Genomic DNA, 12626 nt, shown 5'->3' with positions numbered 1-12626 from the left:
ATGGGTTCCACGCTGAGATTGTAAGAGTTTGGGATCACAGAACAGAAGTTAAATTCTAACTGCGTGGCTTTTAGCAAATTGTGTCCTCCCCTGACACTGGCCAGGGCCTCTTCTTGCTGGTTTAATTATTCTAAGATCCAGATATGACAAGCTGATTACAACATTGGTAAATGTTTATCCTTCTTGGATTGGGAGCACTGGCCCTTACTCACATTGCTACAACCCCCAGTGTTCCTGTTGTGTGAGGAGCCAGACCATGCCACAACCTTCCCTTCAGTGGAACAGAGTCCCTCCTCACCTTTCTGAAAAGCAGCTTGGGCAGGGGAGGTTTTCCTCCCCTCCAGTCTACAACAGGCCTTTAGAATTGTAGCTCAGCCATAATGCCTCTTCTTGCCTGCTAGAAGATTTACAATTGCCTGAACAATTACCCAGACACAGGAAATGAAGTATTGGAATAGTGGCATTTTGTGTCCTTGCTCACACCCAGCTCTTTACAGAGGCTCAGAGATTTTCCAGAGCCACTCAGAGGCCTGTCTGTGACAGTGGAACTGACCCACTGTGTGCCAGAGCACGATGCCACATCACAGTGGGCAAGGAGCTGAAGAGCCTGGAGGAACTAGAGGGGAAAGGAAGATCTTTCTTTGAGTTGAGGATGGAAAGAAGGATACACATGGCAGCTCTGGACCTTCCTGGAGAGGTTTCTAAACACTGTCTGTGACCAGTTTTTAACATCTAGTTGATCCAACAGTCCCTGCAGAGCCCTGTTGCTCTTTCTTTTCTTGTCTTTGTCCCTCCTAGAATGCTCCTACTGCTGTCTCATTCTATCTGGCCTCACACCATTGTTCAGTGTTGTACAATGGAAAAAGAAAACCTTAAATGCAGATAGAGGTAAAAAAGCAAGACTTAAATGGAAAAAGCAAGTCTTAAGTGCAGACAGAGATAAAAAGCAAGCCTTAAACACAGGTAGAGGTTTTATTTCTTTTCCTAAAGAAGAGGACAAGATGCATCCCTCCACCTAGGACTTGAACACTGAATGAAATGTGCTTTTTCCAGACCCAGTATAGAGCTTACCCAATACCCTGGACTTGGAGGGGTTTTTTGTTTTCAGAGATGCCCTGTCTTGCACTTGTGTGACCCTGGATCCATCCTGGATCCTGGAACTGCAGATTCACAAATACTTCTTCAACCTTTATTCCCAATCCATGACAGTTTATGGCAGTGTTAATGATTTACCACACTTTCCCTCTTGTGGACAGCCTTTAGTAGCAGGGGAGCAGTAAGGCAGGTTGAGCACAATAATGTTGTAGAAAGACATGTATTAGGAAATGAGTTTCGAATGTCTTGTAAGACAATAAAAACTTCCTCATTGGGAACCAGTAAGTTTGAGAAAGGACCAAACCAAATAAGGACCTTTAAAATAATCAATTACCTAATATTTTCTTTTCAAAACACTTCCAATGCTTCTTTTTTTTTTTTTCCTGCATTTTTTGACCAGAAGAAGGAATGTATGTTGGTTATTAAAGTGGCACTGTGCAATCAATGATCTCAAGCCTTGAAACAACAAACTTTATCTAGTTTTTTTGATAGTGTGACGATTGTCATGGGAGGGATGGCTGTGTTGGAAAAATTCCCTGCTCCTGGCATTAGCTTTTGGCACTGCCACAAATACTGCTGGAGGATGATGTGAAGATAAAATAGCAGGAGCCTTAGGGCTGTGAAAGAAACTGCTGCTCAATATTCAGATCCTTTTGCAAAATTTATTGTGCAGCAACTGCATCAGTTGGTGGTGAAGATCTCATCTCCAGAACAGGACAGACGCAGCGTTCCTTGAGCCCAGCAGCACTGCCCCAGAAGGTGGGGCCTCCTCTGTCCCTGAGTCTTCGTTCAATGAAAATCAATCCAGGCACAATCAGAAGGATGTGTTTTCCTAGTCACTGCTTTTTATTTCCTTATCAGAAAACTTTAGAGTATAAAGAAGACAAAAAAATGTCATGTCATATAGCAATGAACACAGATGTGAAGCCATTTTTACCAGGTTTTATAATGAAAATGTGAAGTATTCAGAGACCTGGAAAGAGAAGCAAACAGTCCCACATATGGATTAAATTCCCTCTTCTCTGGCTCGTCAGTACCAATCCCTCTCAGGGCTCAATCCCACTGAAACCCAGCGTTCTCTGGGCTGAAGAGATGCTGCACAGTCATTGCCAATGAAGAAGGAGAATCTGCGCTCTGGATTTGCCCACTCATGATTTCCTGCTGCTCTGCTTTCTTTGCTCATTGCTTTCTATCAGTGCTGACATATCCCTGTTGTTCCCAACAGAAGAATCTCCAAGACAGTAAATGTGGGGGAAGGTTGCATATTGAGTCTGCCTGCTGCTGGGCAAGGCACTCTTCTTTCACTGGGTTAAAGAGTTAATGCTTCTTTTCCTGTGAACTGAAGCTTCTGCTCTGGGAAAGCTCATTGGCACTGACTTGTTAATAGGAGTGGATAATTTCATTGTCAAAGCTCTGTCTTCTTTGCGAGTTTGCTGTACCTCTGGACCTTCCAGAATCACTTCTGCCAACTGTGGCACCTGGTTTTGCCAAGAAAATAGCAGATCCTGTGTTTTCAGTTTATAACTGCAAGCTTGCAGGGACTGACAAAGATCTTATTTTCACTACAAACGGTGTTTAATTTTTTTCTGCAGAGGAATTCATTCAGCTCATATTTCAGGAGCTGCAGAGAACCACCAAGTTCATGCTGCACCCTGTACTGAAGGTGATTTTTTGGTGGATCTAGAGATTCTCTCTTGCTTAGTGAGACTTCTGGGCAATACAGTAATAAAAGAGCAAAATATGAAGGGGAGGGTTTATTCTTAAAGCCTAGTAACAGTCACCACTGAGCAGTTACTCTGCTGTAGGGCTGCCTGCCCCTTCTTTCCACGGTAGTTCAGGCGGTTGAACTCCTCCTTGACCTGCAGCATGGTCTTTCCTTTGGTCTCTGGCAGCACCAGGAGTACAAAAATAGCCATGGACAGACAATATGTCAGGAAAATGATGAAACAGAAATTACCAAGCCCTTCCTATAGGAAAACAGAGAGAAAAAATGTGTTCATAAACATTAATCTTGATTTTTTTTCTCTTATGATGTAGAGTTTCTGGATTTATATTTACTAAAAGAAGTAGGTCAGAGACTTAATGGATATAAATCCTGCTTCAAATGACATCTGACAGTGTCGGTGCCTCTGTCACTGCATCTGTGTTGCCTGTGTCACTCTAACTTGTGTAGAGTTAGAAGCATTTTGTGGGTTTGCTACACTTCCAGTAAATACCTGGTTAAAAAGGAAGAGACCATCAGAACTGCAATTAATTTGGGCTCTGTCTGTTGCATGAAGTGTTGACAAGAGAAGCATGGTCTGGGTTCAAGAGGGGTCTAACTTGCTCTGAACTGAAACAAACACCCTACTTTGCTTACCACAATGAAAGGGAACACAAGCCCAAGGAGGAAGAGTTGGATCCAGTTTACAACACCATTAAAAACATAAGCAGCTGGTCTGTATGACTGAATAAATATTTCAGTGATCAAGGGGCATACTACTCCACCTGAAAAAAATATTGAAGAAAGAAGGAAGCTTAGAAATTTTGCAAGATGCTTTCATACCTCATACTTCACTTTGCTGCATAAATTCATGGCTTTAAGTGGTCTGGAAATGTCTGAAGTGGTGCTTGGCTCTTCAGGAAAAAGGCATGTAGGAATGAAATAGGAAATTAATTTTACCTCCTACCATAGTATGGAGGGAAATATCAACACCTGCACTGAATCAGAAGTAGGGATTCATGCCTATTTTGGAACAGCTATGCCTGGGATCTCTCCTAAAGGCTGCAGTGAGGAAAGAATGAGTGAATAAATTAAACCATTCCAGTAAAAAATACCAACCTGGCCCAATGCCAAAGCTCATGATGAAAATAAAGACAAGTGCAACAGAGCAGTATGGTACCCAGAAAAAGGAGTCCTGTGGTAGGAAATGAAAATCAAAGAAAATCAGAAAATAAAATTTTATATATCTAGCTCCATTATCAATGTTCATCATTACTAAGCACGTCAATGTTTAACATAGATCTATTTCCTCTACTTTCAGAAATGTCAGGAGATAGCCTTGGCAGTGATCTTGGTTGTGTAAAGCTACTGTCTTTAACCAGATGTACATGGCTGGGTACAAGCCTCTATGAATACGATGGTTAGCTCCAAAAATACTCACTAAAAAGGGATAAATAGTCTACTCACTAAAAAGGGGTTTGTGGGGAGGGAAATAGTAATGAGATCTGTCATAGAATAAAACATGGGCGCAGCTCTAATGCACCAGTGGGGTCTTACCTGCAGTGACAGTGTGACTGTGAGGAGCCCTAGAGCCAAGGCCATCACAGCATAGCTTTTCCACAGCAGCGTCTTCCTCCCCGCACGCTCGATGAGGAAGCCCTGCGAACAGGAGGAGATGCTGCCAGCTCCCAGGGACAGCCAGTGCTGAGCTGCTCCAGCCCCTGCCTGCACTGGCCCCTTCTGGGGGCCTGAGCAGCACCAGGAGCTGCGGGGAGGAGCAGAGCTGGGAGGTGCAGGGCTGCAGGGAGCACTGTCTGGGCAGAGGAGGTCAGAGCTGGTGTCCTGCAGGCAAAGGAGAGCCAGGCAGGAGAGCAGAGTGGGAATGCTTACACTGCTGTGATTCCTACAGCCCTGCGTCCTACTGACACATGACATCTGCCCTTCCAGGGGGGAACTGGGACCCCCAAGTCTGATCCAAGACTCTCAGCTCTTTCCAGAGGCACAATAGAAATGTCCATGATTGCAGGGTGTGGGGAGAGGACTTTTAACTGATCGGTTCCATGGTTGATTTGTTGCAAAAATTTGATTCCTGAAGCTCCATTTACAGTATTTCTGAAGATCAAAATGAGTAATGTATTACAGCAGGACAAAATTCAGCTGAGAAACCACTTACACACAGAACTGTGGAGAGGATCTCAGTGGTCCCAATCCCCAGGGAGACATAATGGGTTTGAGCAGGGGGGATTCCAGCCTTTGTAAAGATACTGTATGCATAAGAGTAAACCTGGAAAGAATAGACATTTGTGAAAGCTGTACACTTGTGACCATGTTTATGCTAGCATCTGTCTTTTTGGACAGAAAATAACTAACCAGACCTTAACAAAATAGAAAACCATCTTATCCTAACAGGGTAATCCATAGAAATGCCTTCAGAAGACACTTGTTAAAACACAGCTCTAGACTTATCCCAGGTCCCACACTTCCAGGGGGAAAGATTGTAACAAAGAGTACCAACAGCTCCCTCCTTAGGGCGCTGTTGTAGTCACTCCCAGCCCCTCGCAGAGGTTACTTTTGCTGAGGAGCTTGCCAGCCGTGCGGGGGCAGAGCAAAGCCCTGCACGTAACACATTGGCCCCGATGAGCTGGATGCAGGAGACCACGAGGAACAGAGTGATGAGCTGCCAGCGCACGGCTCTGTCCCGCAGCAGGTCCCAGACGCTCTTCGCCTTCTCGCCACCGATGGCTCTCTGCTCTGACATCATGTCATTTATTTCAGCCAGATGGTCCCCATCCCCCCAGAGCTGCTTCACAGCTGGAAGGAGAGGAGGAGAGGTGACCAAGCTCACCAGCACAGACATGAGTCCAGAAGATCATTTCCTGCTCTGCAGAGTATCTTAGAACTTCATGCTCTTTTCTTGTGTGAACATCCTAGAGGTCTGGACTCAGATACGACACAGGTCCAGATCATTGCTGTCCTGTTTTACCCATAAATCTTAACGTGACCTCACCTTTGGCCAGTAGCTGCTGACAGTCTTTCAATGTAAGTCACACTTGCTTTCTTACCAATCCTTCCCTGAACACCCTCCTGCTAAAGGTGCAGTTCTAGTACACACTCCAAAACACAGACAAGATTAAATGACTCCTACATATAAAAAATAAGTTTACATCCAAGGAGTCCTATCTTTTGATAGTTAAATACCCACAGTGGCTGTTGCTCAATTTCTGTCAGTGTCTGCTGTTAAGGTTACTGAAGAACTGGAATGCTTACAGATACAGCACGACAGTGCAGAGCCTCTCTCTCACACAGAGAAGGAGCTGCACCTGTACTCTCACTGCTCAGGGCACAATCTGCATTGCGGGGAATACGAGCTATGTGTGATCACCTCCCTTGGAGGACCTTAGCAGAGGGTACTGTCAAGAAAGCACTAATATCCAAACAGAAGAGGCTGACTTTCATTTAAATTGAAAGTACGTTCAGAGCCAAAACACCAAGTGTCTTTTTCCCAGCTGTAGCTTTCTTCCAGGGTCTTTCTTCTGGGGCTTTACTGTATTTTCCCCTTTTTCCCGGAATTAATGCTTTAAGGCCCATTTCCTCACCTTTGATGCATGCCTCCTTGTCCTTTTGGTCAATGAGCAGGTAGCGGGGAGAGTCTGGGAAGAAGGGGAGGGTGAGAAACTGAACAAGGACAGGGACTGCATTGGCTGCCAGCAGAATGGGCCAGAGAGCCTCCACTCCAAGAACTTCTCTGGAACAAAAGCAGCAGGGTGAGAGGGGCTGAGGCACGGTGTGTGCTGGCCATGTGAGCAGAGGCAGACACAGGCTCATCCCCCAGCCCTGCTGGCTGTGTCCCTGCAGGGAGTGCAGAGGGCCCTTGCCTGCAGCGCAGGAGCTGCACGGTGCTGGCTCCTGCTGCTCAGTGCTGGGCACAGCAAGGCCACCTGTGTCCTCCTGTGTCCTGAGGGCTCACAGGGACCGACAGTCCCAGCACAAGTGCTGGGGGAAAACCTGCAGGGGCTGATGCCTCTGCTTGTGATCCAAATAGGCTCCATTACCATTATTACAAGATCCACGAGTTACCAGACTGGTACTGACTGCCCAAATAGCAGCCCCTGGGCACAGGTGTGCATTGATGCACATATTTTAATAACAGAAGAAATTGCGTATGTTTCAGACTCTCTTACCTGAGACCCAGAACAAATCCTACAAATTTTCCAAGAGCAGAGAAGGTAGCAGCTGTTATGGCAATCAGCCCACGCAGCTTCCGTGGAGCACACTCCCCAGCATACATGATATGGACATTCTGAGTTAAACCTGCAGGGACAAAGCACTGTTAGGGCCACGCAAACCCTCCTAGGTCTGCTGTTTTGGAGGGGACCATTCTGGACAGTGCCTATAGGGTTGGCTCTCAGATACATTTTTAACAGTGCTGAGGATGTGGCTGCCTGGCATGAAGCATGTGCCCCATACCATGGCCTTGTGCCATTGCTAGATATTTCACTAAGTAAGTATGGGCCTGTGGGAAATCTGTCCTTCAGCAGGCTGGCCTTCCCTGACACTGTTTCCTACAGCCCCATATACAAATGGGGCTGTGGTTACTCCCTCTAGTCTTAGATGACATTTTTCAGTGGCGATTCAGACACTATGTGCCTTATCTTCTGCTTGAAACCACCGAGCTGGCAAATGCTGTACATTCTGTTTGCTCAGTGAACTAATTAATATTTATCCTCTCAAATTTTTTTTCTGATTAGTATTATCTTTATCCAGCTGCTCAGGGATCAAAAGCACTGACAGAATATAACCTTCTGAGGCATCTGGAAATTATAATTGAAAATTCTAACTGAATTGCTTGAAAACCATTCTGTTGTCTGTAATGTGGAGGGCAGCATCAGCCACAGTGAAAAGCAACAGGGGCAACAGAGGCCAGTTCTCTATTGAGTGAGCATGATTCCCTGAAATATTGCATGTTTTGCATACGGCTTCTTACGAAGTTGGCAGTACCTTTTCTATGGACTGGATGTAAAGATAGAAGAAAGAGAAATGGAGATGTCATACATTCCTAATTTAATTACGTTTGTGGTTTCTTATCTAGTTAAAAATGCACTCATGCTATCATGTTCTCTGCAGAATGTAGTAAAAAAACTGTGATCTGTTTACTCAGGCTGGTGAGTCTTTGTGACCCCCAGTCACTGCTCTTCCCACTCTTTAATACCACAGGTAGGAATGCCAATTTACCTCCACAGACTCCAGAAAATAACCTTCCAGCAATGATCATCTCAAAAGATCCACACAGCCGGCTGAGTCCCATCAGAGCAGCACCCAGCAGAGCAGGGATGTTGGAAAGCAGCATGGCCTTCTTCCTGGAATTCATTCAAATTAATGTGAAATTAATTCATTCAAATTAATATGAAATACTGCTCTTGCCTCATTCACAGCCTGACAGGAGTGGCATGAATTGTACCCTGGTTACAGACTCAGTGCTGGCTTCTGAGATCAGCTGAACTAAATGGGAAATGGCAATGGGGAAACTTGTCACAGACTGATCAGTTAGTTGAAGGTTTTGGTGCCTCTAGTAGAGTAAATATCTACACAGGAGAACAAGCTTTGTGAGTGGTTGTCTCTGAAATTCTCTTTAAAATGCATGTACTTCTCGTGTGACCTCCCTGGATTGGATTTGCTTTGGACTATAGGGGAGAGGGTATGATTTTCCTTACGATCACTGGCAGGATTTTCCATTCTGTTTCTTCACTATACTGGTCTCTAATTGGAAGTCCTGGGCTGCCACATTACAAGCAGTGTTTCTCCTGAGACACAGTTGATTTGTCTGCAGTAGTGGGTGTAAGCACAAGGACTGGTGTAAGCTCTCTTCCTACCTTCCAAATCGAACACACAAGTACCCAGCAGCTGAGGAGCCCAGGAGCCCACCGATGCTGTAGATGGACACAATGAGGGACCACATCAAAGTGATCATCTCTGCACTGGGAGAGGAGCCATATCTCTTCAGCCAGGTGTCATGGATGAAACTTTGGATGTACTTTAAAAGAAAAAAACAAAACAGTGGACTCAGCCAACATATTTTTGCATAATTGCACTGCTTTTTTAATTCTCTTATCTGCTTATCGGTCTTTTTGATACATTTCAGTCGATAACCTTGGTTGAAACCTTAGCCCCAATGGGAATTTTGCCATTACCATGCCTGGAGCTGATATTTTAGCAATGAGATCCAATATATCAATATTAAATATCAACTGTGAGTGCCAGTAAGAGAATGGTAGGTTTCTGTTTCTGTGCTAAACCCTGACTTTTTCTCACCCTGATCTTTTCCTGCCATTCCCACTTGTCTCTGGTGATAGTATGAGCTCAGTGTCCTTGGTACCATTCAGGATGACAAACACCACCCCCAGTTTTCCTTTTCCAGCTGCAGGTAGGAGTGCTGACCTCAGCTCTGGAGCTACAGTCCTTCCCTGCCCTATTTCACCTTACAGCCACTTGGAAATAGTGTGGGTGGTCAAGCACATGGTACAAGGAGCTACCCCAAGAGCAATGCCACGCAGTAGGGGGAAATGGCTGACTTTATGGATGTTATTCATCCTTCCCTTTCCCAGCTGTCACATCAAACAGAAGTTCAAACCTCATGAAACACAAGAGCAGTAGCAGCTACTCTTAGAACTAAGAAACCAAAATTCTTTTTAATTTTGAAAGCACAAGTAAAAAGTTAGCCACTGCCTATAGAGGCATGAATGCCTGAGAACAGTGAAATCCTGGTAGATCACTCTTTGAGCTTTCCATGCTTACCTCAGCAGGAGAATTGATAATGGAGACCTGCAGTCCATAGTGGAAAGTTCCAGTCATGCCCAGGACAAAAGCCAGGAGAAAAAGGCTGTAGCTCATTTTCTTGCAGGAAATAAAAACAGCAAACAAACTGGTTCAGCTATGCAGACATGCTTCCAAATGTGCTGTTTTCCTTGGGAGCTCTAACAATTTGAGCAATGCCACACAGCTGCCTCCTTGAGACCAAGGAGCAATAGAAAAGCACAGCTACTGCAGCACAGGACAGTGAGAATGCTGAGTAGAGGCAAAGCTCACAGATGCCTTCCAGAATCCAGTTACACACTTCAGTGCTTCAGCCTTCAGCTTTGGCCATCTTAATCTGCACTGTCACAGCTGTGGGAGCATAGTGCAATGGCCAAAAGCATTTTGTGAACAATTCCATCTATTTGTCCTTTCTCCTCCTCCTTTCCCACTTGTTATCTCACCTAAATGAATATTTTGCTGAGTGACTTGGCTGAGACTAGATAAACATTTGGGGATGAAAGGGCATTCCTGCTTTCATAGTTTATTCACCTGTTCTTAGAACTCTCTGATAGGAGGTGTAAGAATACAGAACTGCAATAGAGGCACCTCAACCCTTCCCACTGCCACTGCTCCCTGTTACTGGGGATGTTCTGGCCAGCAACAGGAGAGTGATGCTGCACCTCTATGCCTGGAATATTTCATATTCAAACAATGACTGCCAAGCATTTACCAGCCAATTTCTAATCAGGGGAATGTCATTGCTTGAATGGGCATCAAACCCCTTCACACCAACTTGCATGCAAAGGTAGTCATCCCCTCTTGCAGTCTAGATCTTTCCTGATGCTTTCTTTGGCTACTGTGGAAAAAGTTCCTTTTTATATACAGAAAGTGGAGCATGAGATAATATTTCAACATGTCATTTTGTATGGGAATAAATCACACATGACTCAATTTTCTTCATGGTGGAAAAAGGCCATTCTTTATTCACATAACTCCTTTTTATACAGTTTTACAGACCTCGTGTGGAACTCCAATTGGTTGGTAGTTTTCTTGACAATTACTTTATTGGTTAGTAACCAGTTGTTATTCTCTATTGATTGATCACTCAGACTCTTGGTGCCTATGTGCAAGGACAGTTGTTTGTGAAAGTTAGTTTTCAGTTTTCTAATGAATGCAAAAACAGTTTATGCAAGTGTAAGTTATTTTTTTTTACCCAGGAATAGATTGTTATGTTAACTAATTGCTCGCAACAGGATTCCTTTCACATGGGAATCTGGCAAAATGCTGGCTTTGACAAGGCCAGCCGCTGATTCCAGGAGAGCAGACTTGGTTTTATGAAGACTTTCTCTATGATTTTTCTACCTTACTGCAACAATTTTGTCCTTTTGCAGTGTTAGTGCTCCCTTTGGTTTTTATGAAGCTCTTGCTGTGTTGTTGGTTGTTGTTGTGTGGGTTACTGATGCAGCTGAGGATAGCTGGTGAGCTGTGTGCTCCCGGCAGGGCTCTGGGCGTGCTCTGGCAGCAGCTGGGGACAGTAGGAGCTGTGGAACATGAGCAAAGGACAAGGAGGAAAGCACTGATGGAAGTCAAAGTCCAAGGACTGGTGCAAACTGGAGTGGGCTGGCTTGGACTCCCCATTAGGCTGGGTAATCAGTCATCACATCCAAAGGGAAAGTTCCTGACTGCTACCTTGAGCCTGAATCCAGAAAAGCCTTTAAAGCCCTACTTGGCCAAGACAGACAATGCCTGTGCATCCCCCTGTTACCAGCTGACTGACCAACTGACTCCTAAAGAGTAATGGTCATTGGCTGAAAGTTCAGCTCTGTATCCCTATAAAATATGGCAGATGCTAGGGAAGTTTAATGTCAGTTTTAAATACTGACTGTAAAATCTTTCGTTTTATCCACAATTTTTGAAGGGCAGTGTCCAAGACGGTTCTGTTAAAAGGCTTTTACAAGTTATTCAAACAGCTTAGGGGGGAATTCCTTCTCCTGGTGAGTGGCTGCCCTTGGTGGTTCCCCAGGCTAGGATGCTGTGTTTCTTTGGAAGAACCCCAACACCAGCTGGCTGCAAGTGAGAGCTGGCTTGTGCAGGGGAGCAGTGTTTGAGGACAGCAGCAATAGTAGTTTTCCCTAGTGTTGATGGTTATTAATCAATCCAACAGTGTGCAATTTTTTGATTTGCAAACAGTAATATCAACTGTGAGACTGTGAGGATCACTTCAAAATGTGGTTTTGCCTAACACTTTATATAAGAAAATGTGAACAAGTGTCATAGATTTCTCAGCTGAAGGTGTTTTAATTCCGTATCAATTAACCAACTTGTTAAATGCTTCAATTAAAATTTAACAACATAGACCAACTGAAATGTAACCACTGTTTGTGTTTGCTTAATCAGTTTATAGACCTCTGATTTCAGGACACAGTCAGAAAAAAATGCTGGAAGTTGGAATTAATGTTTTCTGCCAGATGTACTCACAGGACTGCCTCTAAAAGTCAGGAAGTCAAGTAAAAGTGTAAATGGGTATAACTTCTGACCAAGCCTGTTTCATACTGCCAGGTGCAGATGGCTCTGCCCTTGCAAGACTCTGGGAAAAGGCACAGTCCTGACTCATGGGAGTGGCAACAGAAGTGGCCAAGGGGAGGACTCTGGACACTGGAGGACTTCTGCCTTCTCTGATCTGTATGCTCCAGCCTCTCCCTCTGCCCAGGCAGTCTCCTCAGTCCATCCCTGCTTCCTACCCTGCATGCTCCCCACTGACCCCTTTCCCTTCTTCACTCTGTGCTCCACTTTTGTCTCTTGTCCTTCCTCTGGTCCTCACAAAGGAATTACAGAATATTTTTCCACCATCATGATGGTAGTGGCAATTTTGCTTTCACTTTGTTTTTCACTCTTTCCATCTGCTCCTCACTGCTCTCTCCGAACTACAGTAATGTAAATTATCTCTTCAGTTCCCAATTCTGTGGAGTCCTGCTCTTGATTGTGTTGTCTCAAAATCCTGCATACTTCAAAATCTCAGTGTTTTCCAAGAGCAGAG

At 44.6% G+C, this 12626-nt stretch overlaps 1 protein-coding gene across 1 annotated transcript; it reads right to left on the bottom strand.

Annotated features, from left to right (window-relative positions):
* Nucleotides 1–2855: 2855 nt before the first annotated feature.
* On the bottom strand, nucleotides 2856–9685 carry LOC121364992 (solute carrier family 2, facilitated glucose transporter member 11-like). The gene is made up of 12 exons (XM_041488804.1): nucleotides 9590–9685; nucleotides 8668–8828; nucleotides 8030–8154; nucleotides 6979–7108; nucleotides 6394–6542; nucleotides 5422–5608; nucleotide 5276; nucleotides 4971–5081; nucleotides 4355–4456; nucleotides 3917–3992; nucleotides 3455–3582; nucleotides 2856–3062 (listed from the first exon to the last, which is right to left on the bottom strand). Exons 1-12 carry the CDS (start codon nucleotides 9683–9685, stop codon nucleotides 2856–2858), a joined length of 1473 nt encoding a protein of 490 aa, XP_041344738.1.
* Nucleotides 9686–12626: the final 2941 nt, after the last annotated feature.

Source organism: Pyrgilauda ruficollis, unplaced genomic scaffold, assembly GCF_017590135.1.
Source record: "Pyrgilauda ruficollis isolate IOZ18807 unplaced genomic scaffold, ASM1759013v1 scaffold9, whole genome shotgun sequence".
Lineage (NCBI taxonomy): Eukaryota > Metazoa > Chordata > Aves > Passeriformes > Passeridae > Pyrgilauda > Pyrgilauda ruficollis.
This window is presented reverse-complemented; position numbering and strand designations above follow the sequence as displayed.